Source organism: Hetaerina americana, unplaced genomic scaffold, assembly GCF_022747635.1.
Source record: "Hetaerina americana unplaced genomic scaffold, ioHetAmer1.1.p SCAF_10, whole genome shotgun sequence".
NCBI classification, from domain to species: Eukaryota; Metazoa; Arthropoda; class Insecta; order Odonata; family Calopterygidae; genus Hetaerina; species Hetaerina americana.
Window position 1 is genome coordinate 43373519 of NW_027286070.1, and position 24325 is coordinate 43397843.

Below are 24325 nucleotides of genomic sequence, written 5' to 3' on the forward strand. Positions count from 1 at the left end.
ACATCAGCTACTAATCACATTCCCCATTTACATACCTTTAAATGTATGCACCTCAATTACCATTAGATTTTTTGGATTTATCTTTCTGCTAGTGATTACTGCTAGAGCTAGTACTATTCCATTTTTCATCTCTTTTGTCATTGAAACAATTCTCCTGATATTTCTGTTCAGAAATATTACCAACCCATGCTGTAATTCCTCCCCATCACTATAAACTAATTTATAGCTAGTAATTTCCTTCTCTCTTTTACTTTCACTGTTATGTTTACTTTCTGCCTTGAATAAGGAGCCTATGCTTATTAATCCTTGCGCTTATCTTTTTTAATCATTTTAGATATATCATGTCATGATGTTGATATCTGTGACTTGCATGCAAAGTGCATATTTGATGAAATACTTAAAAAATCAGTATGTGTCTGTAACCCTGGCTATCACGGAGATGGAGGAAGATGTTATCTTACCGGTAAGCTGTCTCCTTTTGAAAAGCTGATTTGCATGAAAACTTCCAGGAATTAGTGCCAAATATGCTGATTAACTGATCATAAAACGTCACTTTTTCATGAAGATGAGTGCAGATATCCATCTGACTGTGGTAATAATGCCCAGTGCCTCTTCAACAATGAAGCTCAAAGACATGAGTGCATTTGTAGCCTTGGCTACTCAGGTGATGGCAAATCGTGTCATCCAAATGAAGGTATACTATTTCTTATAATACTCTCATACTCCTTTCTGAAATGTAGAATCATACATTCAATTCTATTTTCTCTTTCATTTTTATTGAAATTTCTTGTGGGCATAAGCTACATGTACAACACAGTCTCACAGTTTCTGTGTTCTCTTCCCATTTAAGATTCAGCTGAATGCACAACTGAGGCAGATTGCCATCGAGATGCTTCTTGTACTTATGATACGATGAAGCTGTCATTTGTGTGCAGATGCAAGCCAGGCTTCTCTGGTGATGGAAAACAATGCTCTCCTATGGTCATTGGGTGTAATGTTGTGAACAATTGTGGAGTGAATGCTGATTGCTTATATGACATCATTGAAGTTGGATACAGGTGCAAGTGTAAAGAGGTAATGACCTTCGTTGACCTTAATGTATATCCTCAATGGTGTGTTAATGGAAAGTCTCGATTTGGGTTTTGGAGTAAGTTTTGTGAGAATTTGCCACAAGAAACTGTTGGTTTGGGAAATACTGTCAAAAATATTTTTTTTATTTATCTAAGAAGTTTTCAGAGATTTATTTTCTGGTCAGTGAAAATTTTTTCTTTAAATATGTCTTGATGATCCAAAGGTTGAGAGTCCTTTTTCCCATCAGGCTGTTCCAAATCAATACAATTATTACTTTTTCCTTGCTGTTCTCTTCAACCTGTTCATAAATATTATCTACCTCTTCCCTATCTGTCTAATGTTGTTGTATAGACTTGGATGATCATACTACCTGCTGGCTTATTCCATGATTTCATTTCTATCACTCTTTTGCCAACTGGTAATATTTTAATTATGTTCTTTTACTGGTGTTTCCTAGATATAATTCCTATACTGCCTCTACTATTCTATCATCCATTCCCTACCATTTCAAACTCTCCTCTCTCCAGTTCTCTTTCATCTTCTGATCTTACTTTGATCGATCCCAAGCTCTTGATTATTATGACTTTTCATTTCATCCATGATATTTTTAACTTTTACAAGTCTATTAATGTTCTTATATTCCAATTACCCGACATCAAGTTGGATGTAACCTTCTTCTTTTTTATCATTTGGAGTCATGGTTCTCATGGGATATTGTCCACTTTAAGATAAAATATGGACATAATATTACAGACATGTTATTATTTCGCGGAGTATGTATTCATGTTTTGAAGATTTAATTTGTCCAGTAGGACCAGGAATATGCTATGATCTTCAATTAAGTCATTTCCAGTTGCCTTCTGAATTCCATGTTTTTGGCCACCTAATGGCTCATCTGTCTATAGGGAACTCTCTCTACCCTGTACAAAGAAGTGACCTTGCTTCATACAAAGTGTACTACTGAAATCTTATCCCATTATTCACTTGCCCCCTCTCCTTTCTCTTTATTTTGTTAGTCGCCAATGCCAATCCTCTGCCACGTGGACGAGAAGGCATGGATTTTCTTTTCATTGAATTTTGGATCATACCATTTTGCATTATCTGTAATATTTTGGAGAGGTTTCAGCACCACATAGAACCCTAACTAAATCCATAGCTAATTATAGGGAACTTTTGTCAATCTTTGTAAGGGGACAGTACTTTTGCAAGAGATTCTAATGTCACTCTCTACAATTTATTAGTGTTAAAAAGAACCATGAATACCTCGACCGACCTGAAGGTTGGTTTGGGAAGTGATTGTAGAGTTAACCCCATACTAAGCCTGACGGCATATGAAATTCACGCATCAGGGTAGGGGGACCAGTTCCTTTCCCCATACCGGCTATGGTTTCTTAGAAAGATCTGGTATACAAAAAATCACAAAGCTTAAGTGAAGCTGAGGGTGCCCAAGAGGCTTGTCTGAGAGTCAAACTCCAGTCAATGTCCATCACTCGAAACCTGGACTACTGCATCCACTTACTAGTTCTATGAGTTTAATATTGGCTGCAGTTACTTTCCACTATGAAAGGGTTAAAGTGGTATTTAGAATTCATGTGTCCATAGATCATATGTAATTGAATATATTAATTATGCACATTTCGTCGAAGAAATGAACTGCAGTAGGAAAAGATAGATTCAATGAAGATTTGCTCAACAATGCATTGCTGGGGATCAGGGTGGTGTGGTGGCTAAGGTACTGGCTCCTACCCTGAAGCCCTGGGTTCAAATCCCTGTGGTGGGTGGAATATTCATGGGTATCCCAATCTCTACTTGGGCTGATTTGGGGAGTGTTTTAAGTGAGTATGCCATCCTTCAGATGAGATATTAAAATGTGGACCTCTTGGCACTTTTTGTTAAGAATAGGCCAATGCTAATCCTGGGTTTCTTTCCATCCTTCATCTGTTTACTGATTATCCTACCCATACCAAATTACCCACCAATCCCTTCTGGTGCAAATGACCTTTACTATAGACCTTCTTCCCTAAAAATACTATTACTATAATAAGCATTGCCAATACAGCAGTCATGGGTATGAATTTTGTTTTTGCATGCAATTTGCATATAAATATTTATGTCTAAGAGAACATTTTGCTATCTAAAACATAGGGATTTGAAGGCGATGGTTTCACATGCCAAAAAGATGCATCCTGCCAGCATGATGCCACGGTGTGTCATGAGAATGCTAAATGTGTCCCCACAAGAGGCTCTTATTCCTGTCAATGCAACGATGGTTTTGTCGGGAATGGATTACACTGTAAAGGTAACAGAGTTTTATTTATAAAATATTTTTAGAAAATCATTGTTCTTATTGAATTGAGCTCATTGCTTTCAATGTTACACTTGCTACAAATATTATAACCTGAGGATATAACATGAATATATCGTAATGGGAATGACATTTTATCATTTTAAAGAGGAAAGGACATTCATCTACTGCTGGATACCAGTGCTGAGGGATATTGTATTTTAAGGCTAGGATTGTGTTCTAGTATTGGGAAAGCTATTCTGTTACAACCAGCTGGTTAGAAAATGACTCAATCTCTTTACTAAAAGGGTCCAATTGGAAAAAAAAATAATGGACTGAGAAACTCCCAAGGAAAATTGGAGCAGAAAAAAATACTATTAGAATGATCTAACATGCATCTTCAACAGTGCACTCATAAATGTTATTGATTTTTCATCAAATGAAGGGAAAATACTCATTTGGAATAGGTTAAGTTGATCAGGGTGGAAAGTGTGAGATAGAATGTGAATTTTTGTGTATTGTATTTCCTGGCCTATAAGATACAAGCTGATTCACCAAAAAATATATACTATTAAGTATTTTTTTCCTTCATTGTATAAATTGTTTTAAACATTTAAAATAAACATTGTATAAAAAATCAAAATGATGATAACTTCATGCAACCTGAAGAGGGAAAACTCATCATACAGTACTTCATTTAAACTTTAAGTTGTGAATTACTCTGCAGAACATGGATACGCAGCTGAATGGCGTTTTGGCTCACTTCCAATTAATAAGATGGTATGAGAAGTGTAGAGTGAGAAGAATTTAGAGGAAACAAAATTTGGATTTAGTAAATGTAGATATAAGTAAAAAAACTGTTTATGCACTCCTAAATGGTCAAAGCTTGAGGACATGATAAAACAGGATAAATCAAAAGAATTATGGGACTACTGTTTCAACAAAAATGACTCTCTGAAGCAAGAAAAGAAGTGATAGGTATGTCCTTCGCCTGATTTTTCTGGGACATGGTATGAGAGATTCAAGGTCTGTGTATTTTTACCAGATCTACAATATCACAAAAACCGCCACCTGAATATGAAAGAAAGGTTATGAGGCATGACTGATGATGATGTCGCTCTGATCTAGATCTTATCTGCTTTTTCAGATTTGCATCTTTCATGGTCCTTGTTATATCAAGCTATATTTCAATATCATGAGCAGGGAACAGTCTGCCATTCTGTTTTTGTATCAATCTTAATATTTCAGAGATAAATAATTAGTTGCTCAATGTAGTTTAATCGTTTTCATATTGTAGGTGGTTCAGACTTAACAAAATACTATATATGAGTAACTTTTGTAAGAATATGTTGTCATTAAATGCATAAGTAAGAGTAGGTGCGAGTCAAATTACTCTCATGCTATTTAACTTGGTTGTACTTTTTCTGAATGTTGTTGACCCTGATTTAATAACTTTGCAGAAATTGATTGGTTTTCAGTTGTATTGTCCCAGAAATCAGTCAGTGACATGCTTACCAATTGGATATATTTAACACTTATCCAAGTATAGTCCAAGATTTAAGAGCTTGTACCAATATTGGTAGTAATCATTATAAACAACTGTATGAGAATGTCTGTGATTGAAAAACTTTTCTGTTTTGGTTTTTTGAAAAGAGGACTAGATATCGGTGGGAAACATTCTTATTGGTTATTACCTACCATGGCAGCAAACAAAACCTGTCTTTAACTGCTTGTGCTGTTTGGATATATTCCATGCTGTAATGGATCTAACTGTGGAATAAGGTAGCAAATAGTAGCCAACTTTCATTGGAGTTTCTTATAAGGACAAGTTTGACATCACATTAATTTAACCCTGAAATTAGCTTCAGACTGAATTAACCCTTAGAACTGTTTTGAGTTGTGTGATAAGTATTGGGGCTATCGTCAGCTGTGGTAAATCTGGAGTTACTAGTAAATTAACAGCCATCTGGAGTGCTGTTATCTTTTAAATATTATCCTCTAGTAAATATTTGTCTAATAAATATTTTCTCTGCAGATTATGGTAAATACTTTCCTGGTTTATTCAATATATATATATATATATATATATATATATATATATATATATATATATATATATATATATATATATATATATATATATTACATAGATATATATTACATAGATATTTTAACACTATCTATTGACATAAATTTAACAAGGATAAACAGCTTTTTTTTACATGTTAGTTATTTGCTCTAAAAGACATGTATTCATTAATTTTAAGATCTTTTTCATATTATGTATTGAACATTTTTTTTTGATCTGTTTGTCTGTTTGGGACAATAAAAGTTTTAGACATTAATATCATGGTACCATAGTAATGCTTTCCCTCATAATATTAATTTTTTTTAGCAATTAAGGGTATTAAATGAATTTAGAAAACAATAGTGTAGAATATTCATGGTTCAATGTTAATGTCTTTTGGCCTCCTAATATGTAGAATTGAGTGTGAATTTCTCTTGATTTCTTGCAGTAATATCAAAACACGAAGGAAATTTCCTCCTGGTGAACCAAGGGATGGCTACACTCCGGCTTCCATTTCACCCGACGTCTACTAACCCAGGGCGACCCATACAGATTCAAAACTACCAAGTGGCATTAGGTAAGATGCCTTTGGCCTCTGTCATGGATCACTCACATAATCCAATTATGATCCATTTCTTGTTCAACATGAAGTAAGGACTAGATTTTCTCTATCATGAGTGTTATAAAATATAGCAGAAGCTAAAATTAATTTTCATTTTGTATTGTCGTGGTTTTGGTTACTGAAGGATTGAGGTATCTTGTATTATGCTCTCCTTTTAATAGGACCTTACGCTTTCTTGACTGTTTCATTATGAAATCCTAAAATCTTCTACATAGGCTGGAAGCAGGTTTATTTTTGCCTTATGATACACACAATCTCCATTCTTGATATATTTGAAATATCTTATTTAATGCATTTCAATTAATATCTGGTCATGCACTATTATATAATTATTATGGTATTCTTTTCCTTTTGCGACATTGTACACAAAGTAGGAATAATTTCTGGTATGATGTACCCACATCATACCAGGGTTAGCATAGGAATATGATGTGAGGAGGTATTTTTTTCCATATTAGGAGTCAATTCCATTCTCAAAACTTTCTTTACATTTCAGGAATTGATATAGACTGCCAGGAAGGAAGAGTATACTGGAGTGATATTATTGGGAAAACCATTAAAAGTTCCAAGTATGATGGCTCAGATATACAGACTTTCCTTGATGCTGGTTAGTAATATTGGTTCTGGATAATTGAATGTAAAATAATGCCTGCTGATTGATTTGATATGTTAAAATAATGCCAGTGTTTTTTCAGATTTAGAATCTCCTGAAGGACTGAGCATAGATTGGGTCTCAAGAAACATTTATTGGACTGATTCATCTAAGGACACAGTTGAAGTAGCAAATTTGGATACCAAGCTGAGGACAGTTCTGGTGTCAGATGGGCTTGTTAATCCAAGAGGAATAGCAGTTCACCCTTCAAAAGGGTATGATTGTCTCTAAATCTCTTAATTCCCAACATGACACCAGCCATTGCATTGAGCACTGCATTTGTCCATTAGACAGTAATTAATTGAACCATGAAGTCTTGGTCTCGCTGCTAAGTATTTCATATTTAGAATTAACGATGGTTAAAAAATCAGGTTTAATTTTGCTTATTTTCATAACCCAACATTTTCTGTCTTGCAACATTTAAGTTGTAAATCCTTTTTAGAAATTAATTGGCTGTAATTCTTTATTCTTGACCATTGAAGCTAATTACTACCTTCAGTCCCAGTAACTCTTGCTGCATTTGTGCCTTGGCCTTCCTTGTTGGATCATATTAGTATTTTACAATGTCTGATCATGACAAACCTTATTTCTTTTTTGTAATTTTAATGATGAATGCTTAATTTGCTGAACTTTTAAAATTTGCTGAATTTAAAATCTGTCCAGATCAACTAAATATCATCTGGACATGAAATTTAATTTTGGGAGAAGGGGGTAAACACTTGAGAAGTATTATTGATTTTGGATTTTGGAGTGAGTCGAGAGTTTGGTTGGCTAACCAATAATATGCTCCATGCATACATTATTTTGCCATAATTGAATGCTAATTATCATATCTCTTAACAGCCATACCTCTAAAGGGAATGTAAAGCTATAAGATGGATAAGTCACTTCAGTGACATCCAAGGTTATGCAGTAGTATATTAGTTGTTGAGGTGCTGAAGTAAGTCTGTTCTGTAGAGAAACAATAAAACTGCAGAATTCATCCACCAGAAAGTAGGTACTTGATGTATGAATATATCTAAGAGACTTGGCAGTATGCAATATTGTTTAAAAAGTTCATTTAAATTGATAATAAGTTAAGCCAGTTGCACATGAATATTAAACTCATACATTGTTTGCTAAAGATTTTATTCATGAGAGAGTCAAATCAAGCTGGAGAGGCTTAAGAAATAACATCCAATTGGCTTCAGTCAAAGTACTCTTCAATTTCATACTAAAAAGAAAGACTCGTACTTTTCCACAGATTTTATTATACAGTACAACGCGTTTCACCGACTTGCGGCATCATCAGGTACAAATTTACAAAACAGACAGAGCGAGAATATATAACCTCAGGACAGAGTGGGGGCAGGGAGGGTTGGAAGGATTTGAGAGGGGTGGGGGCTTGCAGGTGCGTTGATGGATTGTTTTGACCATGTCCATGCTAGTTTCTCGGAGAGGAGTGGGGAGGGGTATGGGAACAATTGCTCATTACAAAGTGTCGTGTTGGGGTTTACCAAGTGCCTTCTAATCTCTAATTGCTCGAGAGCGTCAATTTTTAATCCTTTTGGGAGCTCGTGTAATATCTCTGGGACAAAGTCACTGCTGTGGTCGAATTCTAGTAAATGCTTGGCGAAGAGAGAGTTGTTATTCTGATTTTTGTGACACCTAGCGTGTTCCTTGACTCGTAACTTGATATTCCTGCCGGTCTGACCGACATAAACGCTGTTGCAATCCTCGCATTTCAGTTTATAAATGCCTGATTTGAGAAGGCTATCCTGGGTGTCTTTTCCATTGGCTAGAAGTTTGGAGAGGGTTATGGGTGGGCAGAAGGCTGCTTTGAGTGAGGTGGGTAGGCAGTTGGAAATCCTATACGAAAGATCTCCCAGAAATGGGATCGAGCACCACTTAAAATCTTTAGATACTGCGGGCTGTGATACGAAAATGCTTTTTATGGCCATTACTTTTTGTTTTTTCCGTAGTAATGTGTCAACTAGTTTGGGGTTGAAACCATTGTTGGTAGCTATATTAGTGATATTCATGAGTTCAATGTTGAAGTTTTTGGGGGAAAGGGGGATATGTAGAAGGCGGTGGATTATGGAGTGGAGGGCTGCGTGTTTGTGAGAAAAGTGGTGTGCGGAATCATTAGAAATTATGTGGTCTGTGTAAGTGGGTTTCCTATAAATCGGTGAGTGGATTTATTATTGTCGGTGAAACGCGTTGTACCGTATAATAAAATCTGTGGAAAAGTATGAGTCTTTCTTTTTAGTATGGATATTAAATACTTCCACGAAGTGAAGCCTGAAACAATAGAATATACTCTTCAATTGTTTGTCTTTGAATTTCCTGCCTCTTTCAAATATCGGTTTAAAATTGCTCTTAGCCAAATATTATTACTGTGGAATATGGGCATTATTTTTATGTCCCTCTCATTTTTCTTAATGGATTTAGAAAATGCTGTGGAGTTTCACCATTGTTAACAGAGTATAATAAGTAGAACTGAATCCAGTAGATTGTTTTTTACTAGAAACGGAAACATATGTAAATGCAACAATTGCAGAGTGTAAAAATCATTCACCCAGGCAGGGATGCACTCTGAAATTGTAACATTCAAATGTATATTAGTGGATGACTCAGTTAAAAGTTACTGTTGCAGGATCTCCTGCAGTTTCTTGGAAGCAACACATTTCACAATTGTAACCGACCAGATAGTGGTAATGTTGCATTAATATATCAAATAAATATTTCTGAAGTTTTTCTGTGATCCAAAGGAGACATACATTTTATTGAAGTTAATAGCATTTATTGTGCTGCTTTTCATGTTGCATTTGTCATTAGGCTATAATGTTCTTATGCTGAATTTTCTTTCCTAGCCAAATGAAAAGTGATAATGATAAAAGAACACACACCCGAGGTTATAGCAAAATAGTGTAATGCTACTACCTTGCATGTATAAAATTAAGTTGAAAAAATGAAGACTGCAAATTCATAATCATGAATTTTCCAGCATTAAACTTTCAGATTATACATTTTTCTTTGTTATTTGTGCACAAATGAACATAATTTAAAACCATAGAATGAGTGCAATATGTTTTTTTCAGGAAATTATTTTGGACTGACTGGAATAGGGAGAGTCCAAAGATTGAATGGGCAAACCTAGATGGATCACAGCGAGCCATATTTCTTCATGGTAATGTTGAGCTTCCAAATTCTCTTGCTTTTGACTATGATCTGGATGAACTCTGCTGGACTGATGCTGGAAATAAGAAAATAGGTAAGATTAATGGCATTGTAATTCATGACACACTTTATGGATAGCCATTATTTTTTTTCCATTTTCTATGCCAGTTTTTAGATTATTACTCTGTTTAAATACTCAGCAGTACCTCCCACCGAACGAAGGGTGAACTTGTTAGCAAAATACAGTTTAGGTCTATAACAACTTTTGCAATGAAAAATTATTTGGAAGGAAAAATGTAGATCATTGCATGTGCGCACGACTACCTAAAAGTATTTAATAATAGTTGATGTTCACCAAATATACACAATACATATATTCTATGCAGAATCTATTTATCAGGATGATTTCATTTTTTATTATTATCATTTCCTATGCTGTAGTTTACTCTTTGCAAGGTATTCCCTTGACATTTTTGTGACAAAGGATTATTTAATATTAGAGCTTAAATGTACTTATTGATAGCCTCCATTGGTTGGCAGGAATTGTTATAGTAATTATGTCATTTGAAGATAGATGCTTCTATTTCATTTGATTCATTATTATTTCAGAGTGTATGGGATTACATTCATCATTAAGGAGGACAGTGGCATCCAATTGTAGCTATCCATTTGGCTTGACAATTTCTCAAAATAATTACTACTGGACTGATTGGGATACGTGAGTACCTAAATAACAATTTTTTCCGGGATTTAATTGCCTACAGAAATGCTTGGAGTACAAGGCCTACTGATTACTTGTGAAAGTCAATAGCAAGAGTAACACATACTCAGGCTGAAGGTTCTTATGATACGTGTGGGGATACAGTATCATTAATCCTAAGGCTTCCGGACGTCTATTTGATGAATTCATTCTTCTTTCGGGAATTTCCATTGCGTAGGTGAGTTGATTGACAATTGCTTCGCCCCCAGTCCTGGAGGCGTCTTCAGGTCGATGAACAGTTATCCATCAACTCACCTACCCGACGGTAATTCCCGAAGGTAGAATGAATTTATCAATACAGTATCATGTCCGTCATTTGTGCAGTCTTCAGGGGTGAGTGTTGACTATATCTACCTATTTACATGATGCAGTCCAAAAATACAGAAGGTCTGCTTCTCTAGTCACAATGCAATGCAATTTGAGAAAATGGAATAAGCTTCATACACCCATTAATATGATTATATTTTACCAACATCAACATTTATTTACATATTAAAAAACTGGCAATGTGCTTAAAAAATCAGTTCAAATGTATGTAGGTACACAGTTTCAATTTGTTGCTGATAACCAATTACTGCTATTAATTTGTTAATAAAGTAAAAATAGTAAAATTACACTTGGTCAAATCACTTGAGCACTATATATGATAAAATATACTATATCTTTGTATACATGAATAATGCGTACTTAACATAGTTATATTTCCTCCAGCCTTTTAAACAGGCTTTAATTTTATAATTTTTGATGAGAAGTTAAAAAAAAGGAAAAGATGACACTACAAATGTACATATACCCTCACCATGTAAATGTTATTAATTAGCCAATTTCAGCCTGCAAGAAGGCCCTCTCCAGGTTCTCAAACCACTCCATCTAGGCCTCTAATTTAATTGTAGCCATTCCTAGCTGCAATAAGATTTCCATCTGAGAGAGGCTTGTAGCGGGTAGCTTCACAGTATCTTCTCACAACACAGCATACTGTGAGGTTAACCTGGTACATAAATATGCCTTCCATTAAATTGCCAATACTAAGTATGTGCTCTACATGGAGGCTATGTATCTACTTTATCCTCTTACCATTTAATAATAATACATAATTATGTAAGAGCAAAACTAAGAGAACTATGGCTTATGTTCATCAATCATAATTTTCTGTAGTATCAATAATTCAAATAGCTATTTTAATTATCAACTTACTCTTTTGATGGTTCACTTCAAAAACATGATGAGAAATACGAAAAGTGAAGAGTCAGGCGCGATGTTGTGGAATCGAGGCATAATAAAAACTTCGTTGCAATTTTCCACAGTTAAAACTTTATTTCCAACCATGGTTTCGATACACTGTACCACCTGAGGATGGTACAGTGTATCGAAACCATGGCCGGAAATAGTTTTAACTGTGGAAAATTGCAACGAAGTTTTTATTATGATGAGAAATGTTAACCACAACCAATTTATTCATATCTGGTTCATATGTGGTTCTTTGTGATATATTATGTAGTAACCTATTGATTTCTCAGAATAATCTTTACCGCATATGGAATTGAAGTTATTGTCCAATGGGCCCTTTGCTCTTTTTCAGTAATTTGATCAGAAATGATTTTATGAAGTCTTATGGCAAAATTCCTTCCTCATAAATTCTACACATAATTTGAAAAAAATCTCTTCCTTCATTTTTCCTTAAACTCTTTAGTAAAACTCTAATGATAAGAAAACCACATAATGAATATGTTTAAGATGCTTTTTTTTAAATAATTGAATTGATGTAACTATCATTGTGTTCATTATCTTTCTATGAATACATTGTATATTTAAATGTTTAACCAACTTTTTACTTAATTAAATTACAGGCAGAAAATAGAGAGTTGTAAGAGACCAAATGGAGAGCCAAACAAGTCCATTGATGTGCCTCTGGGTGGCAGTGGAAAGCTCTATGCCATTGTTACCGTTCCTGAGGAATGCAAACGATGTATGTATGCCTGTTGTGACAATTTGAGTTGAATTCTTTGCATATTTATTAATAGTGGATATTTGGCCCTCATGCAACTCTAAATTATTAAATTGCAGGCAAGTTCATGACTGGTGTCAGTTGACCACTTAATATTGAAGTTATTTTGGTCACCTCACCTCCTCTGGTGACTTATTTGTCCCTTGCATATAGCAGCCAATGAGGCTTTATCTTAGGATGTGGAGCTTATCTAAGACATAATTGCACAAATAGACCACATTTCAATGCAACAATTTCAGAGCGTAAAAATCATTCGCCTTGACTGGGACTCGAACCCAGATCCCTCAATATCCGGTCGAGTGCTTTAGCCACTTAAGCTACCGAGGCGTCCTCTTAAACTCTGAAATTTTGGGGCTTTTAAAGGAACTAGATGTTATGACGAAATACCGTACATACAATGTCACATGCATTCGTAGTCGTGCGCGAGGCGCCACTGTCCACGAGGTTAAAGCCATCTCTAAACACTTATGGTGTTTTCCCTTTGACAAATTCGAAAGAAACTGCGGGAGATGCCGCAACAGTAACTTTTTCTCTACCAACATCCTTGCACTACATCGTTGTCATCAATTCTCATCAATTCTCTCCTCATGAAACCTTCTTTGCATGATTCTCTTTCTTATGTCCTAATGGCATTGCCCATTTTGGCCCAAAATCTTATGGGATTGGTAAAGAGTTTCACCTGCTCTAGCTAATGAACTCCTACTTTACAATTTAATTTAGCCTCTCTCTTTCACAAAAATGATATAGAAAATGATACCTTTCCTGGTAAACCTGATGTTATGATAATTACTGACTTTCATTCCTTCTACAGTTTTGAAGTAACACTTATATCATTTCCTCTTTGAAAAGTACAAGTGATAATGGGTATTCCTATCTTACACCTCCTCCTAACACTGCCCATCCTGGCTCTACATCCCCCACTCACACCAGAGCAGTCTGACACATGCACTGGTTGCAGATTAGCCACCGCTCCCTTCAATAAATTCAATCTATGTAGGCAGGCAGGCTTAATTGTAGATGATTACAATGTCATATATCGTATGTACTTGTACATGAGCTCAGTTAATGATCTCATAACTACAATGGCATCCCCCTTCCTAGACCCAAACTGATCATCCCCTAATCATTCATTTCCTCTGCTCTTCATCCTCTTATTGATGATTCTGAGAACTACTTAAGCTGCTTGTAAAATTGGGCTATTTTTCTGTAGACTGCTATATGTAGCTGCCTTTCCTTTTTTTGGGAAAGGAACCAAAAATGACCCCAGTCTTCCTCTCATAAATGACAATTGCCATAAACCTTTAAGTAGTTCCACAGCATTGTTGTGTGGCGCCGGTAGAAATGTATGCCTGGAGCTTAGCTATTCTCATCTATATTAAAATCTTTTCGCATGACAAACCTTACTGTTCTAATATCATTAACTGTCCAATAAATTCACGAATTGAGGCTATAAAAACTTTATTTTGCAAAATTTAGTCTACACTGATTTTGTCCCTTTCGAAGGACTCTCCATTAGTTCCATTTATTCTATCTTCTTTTCCACTATTTAAAGTGCCCTTGGAAGTCCACCGCAGTTAGGTTCTATGGATACATCTATTCTTGAGTCAAATTTGGTCACACACAAGGCACATAATTTCTCAAATGCTTGAAAACTAGAAGGTAGCACTCGGTATTTACTATTTGTCCTTCAGGAAGAAATTCATAATGAACAACACCTTAGACATAAAAAAAATCAGGAGCATGACTTTGATTTTTAATTGGCCTTATTATTTCTTTTTGGTTTGATTTGATCCACTTGTAAAAACAGATGTTTTCTTCAGAGCATTATCACCATAAACAGCTGTTACTGCGTTTCACCAATTACTTTCACTGCGATTTCGTCAATTTCCATTTTTGACAAACAGTAAAAAACAAGGACAACAGAAACTGACATAACTGGCACCATCGGCACAGCTGAACGATCTGCTAAGCACAGATGGCTCATTAGATCTCAGGCAACTAGAGCCACTAGCGGGCAGGGTTGTCATAGCTGCCAAATTGCACCAGTTTACATGTTAATTGGATAGACCTTGTATATGTTTCCCTTCCTTGGCTCGAGTAATTATTTTCCTAACTAATCTTTAATTGCTTCCTCATAGCGCATTCATCTTCCTGGGTGGAGATCCAATTTTTATAAACTTTTCCTTATCCTTACAATGTTTTAATCATTCTTTGTACTTTCTTCCAACAAACCTCTGTGTATTTGTAAATTCTGAAATTTTCTTCTCTTGTCTATCTTTTTAATTAACCTTTCTGTAATCCATGGGTTTGTTATCCTTTCTCTGTATACTTTTCCCAACAGTTTCATTTGTGGCTTATAAAAGCCCTTTTTATTTGTTCCTATATTTCTTCTATATTGTTGTACTCAGCTTCCTTTCCACACTCATGATGTTCTCTGCATTCTGTTGGTAATGTTGTCCTTTCCGATAATCTTTCTACATTTTATTACCTTAACCATCTTCCCTGTTTTATCTTTTTGAACTTCACTCTCACTCACTCACTTACTCGACTTCACTAGCACTAAATTATGGTCTAAATTCACCCTGCTCCTGAAAGGCTATGACGTCCTCATGCTCCTCCTAAAATTTTGCTTAACCAGAATATAGGTTGACTGAGTTCCTTTTGGTTCCTGTGGACATTTTTCACGGTGTTTAAACCAAGTGTTTGTTATGATTAAACTGTATCCTGTAGAAAGGCAATGCTTTCTCCCTGCAGTCATTACTCTTTCCTAAACCAAAGTCCCGTACTGCACCACCATGTTCCAGTCCTCAAATCACTATCACATGCCTTTTTCCAAGAACTTGCAATTATATCTTCTTAATTATTATATATCCTATCAATTGTTTCTTCTATAGTTGCTTGGTGGGATCTAGACTGAGCAATGACCAATTTTGTTGGTTCAGCTTTTACTTCTACTAATACTATTCCATCATTTGCTTGGTTTTCCTACCTTTTTGTTCAATATTATGCCACCCCTCATTAACCATCATCTCCTCCACTGTTCTCTATAACTCCCTGCGTGAGAGGATTCTGAAGGATGATTGGGTTTCCTGGAGAGTTACAGGAAGGGGAGAGATACAGAGGAGGAGATGATGGTTAACGAGGGCTGGCATTAATACTTAACAAAAAGGTAGGAAGACATAAATCAAGCGAATGATGGAAACCCAATAAACCCTCAGAATCCTCTCACACAGGCCTAAAATATCTGTACAAGGTTTGTTCCAAAAGTAGTAGGACTTAATTTTTAACGAATCGATGGACTGGTGGGGGTTTTGTCTGGATGGGTTTAAGGGAGGTGAATCTAAGGAAAGGCTGGAGGTTGGTGACAGTAGGCTCCCAGCCTTTGCGCAGTGCAGATTTTTTGTTAGTGAAACCTCTATAACGAGACCCTGTTATGCTCTGTAATGAACCGGTTATTGGGACAGCTAGCCATCAAATTTTGTGTGAAATTGGGAAAACCGGGAAAGAGACTCGTGGCATGCTCAAGGAAGCTAATATTATTAACACCATATTAGGTAGATTAGGTACTTTTGAGTAGAACAAGTTGTTTCGGGAGGGTTAAGAAGATGTTACTGATGTTGAACGTTCAGCATGTTTTTCAAATCCCTATAAGTGATGTGCATCGACTTGTGACCGAAAACATGGGCATAAGAAAGGTATGTGCAAAGCTGATGCTGGGAGTGCTCTCAGGCAAACAAAAGGAAACTTGTACATAGCTCTGCCAAGAGCTTCTTCACCATGTGAGTGAAAATCCAAAAAGGATGCCTTAGATTCCCAATAGCCCTGATATTGTCTCATCTCCTACCCCAACTCACATCTGTGTTGAAAGGACATTATCATGGCACAGTGAAAGCATCCAAGTCACATGCTGTGATGCAATATTTTGGGTGCTGCCATCCAGATGGCATACGAGGCGTAGAAAACCCACAGGTAGTGCTGTATGGACACACAAGGATGCTACTTGGAAGACTTTTCAGTGCATGTGTCAATTCTTTCAATACAATCCTATCACTTTTGGGACACATTGTATTTCATCTTCCAACTCTTGCTTTGTATTTCATAATATTCCTTTCCTCAGCATTGTCCTACTATTCCAATGTCCTATTCTTACTGGTTTATTTTTCTGCCATCAAAGCCTTTTCTTTCCTGCTGCTGGCCTAATGCATTTCTGATTATCCATTACTTATTGTCTCTACAGTGTTTATCATATCACAACAAAAGATAGCAGAACAATATTAGCCCAAAATAAAATGGGCATTTTGCCTCATCAATTTTAGTTAAAGGTTTAAAATAATGAAAGGGTTGCTTAGTATTTGAATGTAAAAGCTGACAGACACCATGAAAATAATGAATGTTCTTAATGTTTCAGTGTATAACTTGTGCCAGTACAATACATCTCCGTGTCCTGAAGGCCACATTTGCATGCCCAATGGTCGTGGTGGAAGGAGTTGTGTTTGTGGGTTGAAGTATGGTGAGGATAATTCATCATGCAATGATGTTGTGTAGTGACACTAGACATTTGACTGTAGAACAACAGACTTGAAATATGATAGTGCAAAATAACTGAAAAGTGACTTTGCTGATGTGGAAAACACATTGAATCATTAAAATGTATAGTGAGACATCATTTGGCTACATCCTCATCCACGATATAAGCATACAGAAAATTGGTTATTAACACTTATTTAAATTTTGCTTTTGCATAATGGGTCTCAGCTGTATTTTGATAGAAAATAGCTTTTAGATTCATTATAGGTATGTTTTTAATGAATCTCACTCATCAATTATTTAATTAGCAATTTAATCATAAAAATAAATTTTGATAATGCTTTTCCCAATCAAAAACTCCTTCATTTAACAGCACAGGAATATTTTCTCCTGTGGCTTTTGAGGAACTTGATCAAATACCTACTGTTTTTAAAAAGTTTTAAATAAATGTACGAGATTTTTCACAATAAATAACCAATTCATTCCTGAAAAATATTTATTTTGTTATTTTGCCTGTTTAATGTAAAACTGACTAAACACACTTGGAGAGCAATAATTTTGCAATGGGGTTTGAATGAATTGTACGGATGAACTTATGTTTGTGCCAAAGGGAGCATGTGGACTGCTATATCTTAAGTATGGAGAAATCACAGTGAGAAGATGGATGAAAATGATGAGAAACCAAAGCAAACAAGATTAAAAATTACTCCCCTTTTTTTTAACAGGTCAACAAGTATTTGTTCATCTCTTTTCCTTTCTTCAGTTATCTCTAATTCTGTGGAGGATTTTTCTGTCCACTATTATCTACCGTATTCCCAGCCTAAGATGCACTGTGGTTTTTTTCAGGTTAGAATTTATGATAAATACTTGGATTAGACAGAAAAGATCAAATTATTTTGATGTTAACACTTAATGAGAAGAAAATTGAATTGTTGCATTAAAAAATTAGAAACGTTTATTCATCGTATTATCCCAGAAATTCATCATGGCTAGGCCAAAACACCTTTCAGCTCTACCCCCATCCCAAGCCCTACTCTATCTCCATAGCGTAGGAGATGACAAGTCGGGATATTGGATATATATCGGATAATAAGGATTTGCAATAGATATCGCTTGATGCGTTGCCATGTCTATCGCATTCCCACGGAGGGAATATGCATCCCTAGAGATGTTTAGGGAGTAAGTTGATAATAATAAAAATTAATGATGAAATATATTTCATCCATCCCCCTTTCAATTATTCCTGTTGAAACTAGAATGAGGTGAGACAACTGGATGGTCACTACAAGAAACCCACAGAGCTACTGGTAATTGTAGGGCACCCTGATATAAAAAATATACATCTTTTCTTTGCATATACCTTGTGCATAATCTTTTTTGGCATGGAACGCATTATAAAATTTTACATTGATTTTTATGTGATAAGTTGTTTCACAAGACGAGTGTTTCGTTTACGAGAAAGATCACGAAACGAATTATGCTCGTTGAATGAGGTTCTACTGTATTGATATTGCAAGATTTTTAGCAATCTAGGAGGTCATTTTGAAGCAGTTTTATACACACAGATTTATCCTTTCCATTTCCTCGGTAGTAGCTACAAATAAGGAATATACGTTTGACCCTGAGGTTCAAATTGTCATCATTGTCAATATCTCACTTCTGAATGGTATTAGTATCACCTATATTCCTGTAAAGTGTTCCATCAAATTCTTATCTATTTAATAAAATATAAAATCCTACTATGTATCATATGGCATATGATATGCATTAAAAGTTTTAATAATATTAACCAAATTGAACGAACACACTGTAACGTTGAAAAATAGGATGAAATCCAAAATTCAATGAATATTACTAAAATACTAGACTTCAAAAACTTAAGTTTTTAAAACGTACATAAGTCCATTAAGCACATTTTAAAGTTTACTCACTCATCAAAGGACTTCATGATGTGAATAAGACGCTGAATTAAGGGATTAATACATTTTTTTAAACAACATTGGTCGAATTCATTAATGTGGCATATTAAGCCATAAATATTATTCAGCAATTATGGGATTTATGGGATGTGAGCTTCACAAGCGTAAGAATGCAGCCCAAGCGGAGATTCGGGAACCAAGCTGGTAGTCAAACTATTTCCCCCTTTATTCAAGAGCTAAGCCATTCCATTCTAAGGAGACAAAACTTTTCCCCAACGTTGTTTTCAACGCAAATTTCTTTCAACTCTCTCTCATTTTCTTTCAGTATCAGATTTAAATTCTAACTTGACCTGCACTTTCATTTGAGGAAACGCACGAAATGGTCATTAAAACCAAAGGCGTCACCCATTATGAACAAATTTCTCACCCACAAGAACACGGGTCTGAAGTCAGGTATCACTTTTTAAATGTATTCATACAAATGCAGTTTATAATTCATTCCGGCACCGTTTGTGTAGATTACTTCCATAAACATAAACCTCAATGTTACGCAAATTTAACTTCGGCTCGAGTAATCTAAGGCTATTGAACGCCTGGATTATTTTGCAAAAATGGCAGTTTTGGAAAACCAGCCAAATTTGCATTATGTTCCCGAGGCGGTATCCTAACCCGCGAGCTTCTTGCAATTAGCACGCATTGTACTTAACCCGAGCTGGCTAAATCATATTTAGTTCCTTAACCGTAGCATCAATACATTAAAAGTAAACTCGCAAGTTACGCTATAGAAAAATTTCAAACTTAGGCTACTTCTGTCAAATATGGGAAACTTGACCTCTATGGTATCGTAAAATATCAAATTTAAAGAAAAACTCCTATGGCCGTAATAAATTAGCACCACTCGTCCAAAAGGAAAAATACGATTGCTGTGATGATTTGTGGGAGAAGTAATTCCACGAGAATGACCAACCACAGCCTCTCAATCATAATTCTCTTTTGTAGAGGTTTGCGGGAATGTAACTTCCTCGCCAGTGACCAACTACACACACCCACACACTCAACCCAAACCGGGATTCTCCACAGGGCTGAAGAGACTCCGCTAAGGATGCCTGGGTTTTAGCCACATATCCGTGACTGTTTACAGGAATTAAATCGACGTCAGGGACAAACTCAGAGCAGACACTCAAAAACACTCACACATTCAAAGAGGGCCTAAATACTGGGAGAATATTACTCAAATAGAGCAAAGTCAAGGGATGGCAACAAACAGGGGAAGACGAAGGTGTTGTTGCTGGAAAGGTGAAGGCGCTCTCTGCTGCCATCCCTTGACTTTGCTCTCTTTGAGTAATATTCTACCAGTATTTAGGCCCTCTTTGCATGTGAGTGAGTGCTAATTTATTACGGCCTTTCATGGAGAGGCACACCTTAGTTCTTTAGCAAATCAGTTTATTTTAGCAAGTGACGCCGTGAAAAAATCTCTGTTTTAAAAAAGGTGAAATCACTGACGAAATCAAGGAATTGGAGGACTTGTTCATGAAACTAATAAATAGTCATAATAGGACTCTTGGAAAACTGGAGGCCAAGTCCGAAAACAATGACGTAAATGTAAAAATAATAAGATAGTGAGAGAAGAGTTTGAAGCTCTCCTGTTCGAAACCTGCAGTGGGCCCATCTTCCATTGAAATCGCTTACATTCAAATGATTAAGTACACGAGCAAGACGTCTCCAATATGGAGCAAAAAGGCAAGCAAAACTTACACCATGAATAACTGATCGAAGCATTTTTCCACTTGATAAATTTCGATGTATTACATCATCATCAGGTCCTGCCTGATGATGACGTAATACATCGAAACCTCGGTCGTAAAAAAAATATCTCGGGGCAAAATGCTTCGATCAGTTATCCATTATTTTTGACTTCCTCCACACTACCCCTGAAGCTACTCAATTTGAAACTTAGACCGTAGTGATAACCACGAGGGGAAGGAGCGGAGGAAGGAACAAGTGACGGCACAAAGATAAAGGTACTAAAATTATTAAACACCAAAAAGTATCATAGTATAAAAATCAAAGGAATCACTGGGGCGAAGAACAAAGCTATGAAAATTGAGCCCAAAAACGTAGACATCGAAGAGAAACTGAAGAATTGCAAAGTATTTGCCGATAATAACCGACTGATAAGGAAACCGGTTAAGGTTCTCCCTAGAATGGCATTATACGCTGTTAAATCAAGCGTAACACCAGAGGATCTTGAGGAAGGTTTGAGGAACCAAAATGACCTATCTGCAGATAGCCACGTGAAAGCATTTTTTATATTTGGGAAAAGAGATGAACAAACTGGGTAATGGAGGTAGAGCCCAATAGCAGAAAGAAGTTGCTAAATAGAGAAAGAGCTTTCCTTGAGTTTAGCTCATATAGAGTGAAGGACTTAATTGTAGAAACGAGGTGCTTCGAGTGCCAAAAGTTCGGATACACTGCCAAAAAGTGCCATGCATACCAGGATGTATGCGACCATTACTCTGGAGGTTAATATATAAAATGGCGAGGAAAAATTTAAAATACCACCAACATACTCGGCTAAGGCCAACGCCAAAGGAGAACTTCTATTCCTGGACGAAACCATTTCCAACATCAACACCGATCGGATGTCACATCAGAAAGTGAAACTGAAGAACATAACGTAATTAGGAGTGAGGCTAACTTCCCTTGCAAAGTACGATGAGTGATATCACCGATGAGGAAGTTAGAAGAAGAAAGATGAAAATTAGAAAGGCCCCAGGCATCGATGGCATAAATGTTGAATTGGTCAAAGCAGCCGAGCCGGTTATCCTCAACTACTTAAGTAGATTGCTACAGGGCTGTTTTAGAAACAAATACTTTCCTGCGGCATGGGAAAAGGGTGTCATATGCACTATCCTGACATATGAAGAAAAAGACCCTTCTGATCCTAAGGCATACAGACCCATAATATTACTACCTGAAATGGGGAAAAACGTTCGAAAGAATCATCAAAATGAAAATTGAGGAAGCAGTTGGTGAGAAGGATCTCCTTCACAAAAGCCAATTAGGATTCCGAAGAGGCAGATCCACCGCAGCCGCTGTAATGAAACTGCTGCTTGAAATCAAAAATCCTAAATACGAGTATAAGTATAAGGTTGCCGTAAACATAGACTACGAAGCAGGATTCGATTCCTTATGGTGGCCCCATTGCATAAACCAACTCAAAAGTTATTAAATCCCGGGACCAATAGTAGAACTTATTAAAAATTATTTCTTGAATAGAACAACCAAAATACAATGAAATAACTTGGAAGCCGAAAAGAACATTAAAAAATGGATACCACAGGGGTCGCCATGAACGATCTGCTGAATCAACCCCTACCTGAAAACTGCAGAATCCGGAGGAAACTGGAGGAGGCCCAAATACCTTGCCTAATTGCAATATCTGGGAGCTACAATGCGGTCTGTGATGAAGCTCCACAAATAATAACTGGGATACAGCCGATAACATTCTCAATAGAGGAAAGAAGAATCAAGTCACGGATGAGGCAGATGGAAGAGGCTACTCTAGGAGATGTAACTTGGGTTCTGACTTAGAAATGGAACAGGAAGGTTATTAGAGACCATTTCCGGGAGAAATGGGAAACACTAGAAAAGGGGAAAACAACCAGACCATTCCTACCTAGCTTGAAGGAAAGAATGAAGATCAACTTTAAAACTTACAAAAAAATTGCGAAAATTTGGACAGGACACGGTGAGTTTAGATCATACCTCAAGAAAATAGGGAAAAAAGGAGGGGGCGTGTGAATGCGAGATGGAGGAGGACACTGCAATGCACAAGAGTTCTTTATTGCCCAATTTTTGGCGAGAAAAGACGCGAACTGGAAGCTATCCTTGGATATTTGTGTAACGTCCAACCAATTGGGAAATGTCTACACGAGGAACCAATTAGGAAAATATTGGATAGATTTGTCTACAAAAGGTAAAGTGGGAAAGAGGAGAACGACGGAAAGGAAGGGCATGTGAATCATATTTTGTTAAAAGTTAACGTAATTTTGTGGTTTTAAAAATAAGGTACCCCAAAAAATTAAAACAATAAAGTGCCCGATTCTAATCGAACGGTCCAAATTATTGCTATTATGCAACAAAAACAGCAAACAGTAGTAGCCTTCACAGTCTCCAAGCGCCGATCTCCCTCCAGTTCCCGCATGGGAATCAACTAGTCCTCGGAATTTTGACAGTGAAGAACTGGTTTGCTTTATCCCCGATCATGCGCATTGAGAATACGTACGAAGCTTCCGCAGGCATTAAAATCTTCTAGTGTATTTCAAGATTTATCCCGCGTCACACGTAAAAACATGGCGAACCTGCCAAATAATTTTCATGAGAATTCTATTTTAATCTATTTATTTCCTCTTTTCATTATACACAAAGGGATGGATGTTATTATTAAATATTCTTTTTCCGAAGAAATGTTTTTTGAAAACAATGCTTACGCGTGGTCCATTAAACACTAATTATCATGTTATATTCACTCGTTCTCCTTGAACATTAAGCAATTTAATTAAAATTAGCTAAAGAAAGTTATAAATAATTAACAGGAAACTAATAGGGCGTAATTAGCGCGGTGGATGACACAATATGATGACATGGAAAGCTTACGACAGAAGGGGGCACTGAAATGGGTGCTCTGCGCAGAAAATCGAAAGATCTATCAGGAAGTAAAAAGGGTAAATCCGTGCACACTATGAAAGATTCTGAAGGACCCTTCATAACTGAAAAGGGAAAATATCGGGATGGATTAAAAAATTACATAAAGGATGTATATGGTAAAGACATTAGACCTGCAAGAATAGTTCAATATGAAGTTGGTGGGTGAGGAAGTGCGGAAATAAGCAAGGGGGATTATCTTTTATCTTGTCAGGTATGGCTAAGAAATACAAGAGTGTACAGTTTCTCGATTATAAGCCTAACTAAAATGAGCAACAAAAAGTAATACAATGAAAATAGAAAAATATAGCCACAATGCCATTAACAAGTTTTTATTTTCATCATATGAGATACGAGGCATATTCGAAAAGAAAGTTCCGTTTCCTTATATTTAAATATTGGCGGGTCAGAAGAAAGTTGTAAGCATGCAGCTCCATCTATTGATTGATTCCGAAATCACTGAAGTTATTTTGTTCCACTAGTCGCTTGCCTATCGGTGAATGCAAATAATAATGTCCGCGAAAATCGTTGCGAAGGGATCGATTTTTGTG

At 36.2% G+C, this 24325-nt stretch overlaps 1 protein-coding gene across 4 annotated transcripts in view; it reads left to right on the forward strand.

Moving 5' to 3' along the window:
• Window positions 1-17493, forward strand: part of LOC139700081 (nidogen-like) — a 97097-nt gene extending 79604 nt beyond the window's left edge. For 2 of the 4 annotated variants that reach the window (XM_071598577.1, XM_071598579.1), the window contains 11 exons: window positions 335-463; window positions 566-694; window positions 851-1074; window positions 3217-3370; window positions 5872-6000; window positions 6542-6652; window positions 6741-6912; window positions 9778-9950; window positions 10466-10574; window positions 12464-12582; window positions 17030-17493. In XM_071598577.1, coding sequence (XP_071454678.1) covers window positions 335-463; window positions 566-694; window positions 851-1074; window positions 3217-3370; window positions 5872-6000; window positions 6542-6652; window positions 6741-6912; window positions 9778-9950; window positions 10466-10574; window positions 12464-12582; window positions 17030-17166 — 1586 coding nt within the window. In that variant the 3' untranslated portion in view covers window positions 17167-17493. The remainder of the gene's footprint in view (window positions 1-334; window positions 464-565; window positions 695-850; window positions 1075-3216; window positions 3371-5871; window positions 6001-6541; window positions 6653-6740; window positions 6913-9777; window positions 9951-10465; window positions 10575-12463; window positions 12583-17029) is intronic. The other 2 variants (XM_071598578.1, XM_071598580.1) reach the window with 2 other exon arrangements.
• Window positions 17494-24325: the final 6832 nt, after the last annotated feature.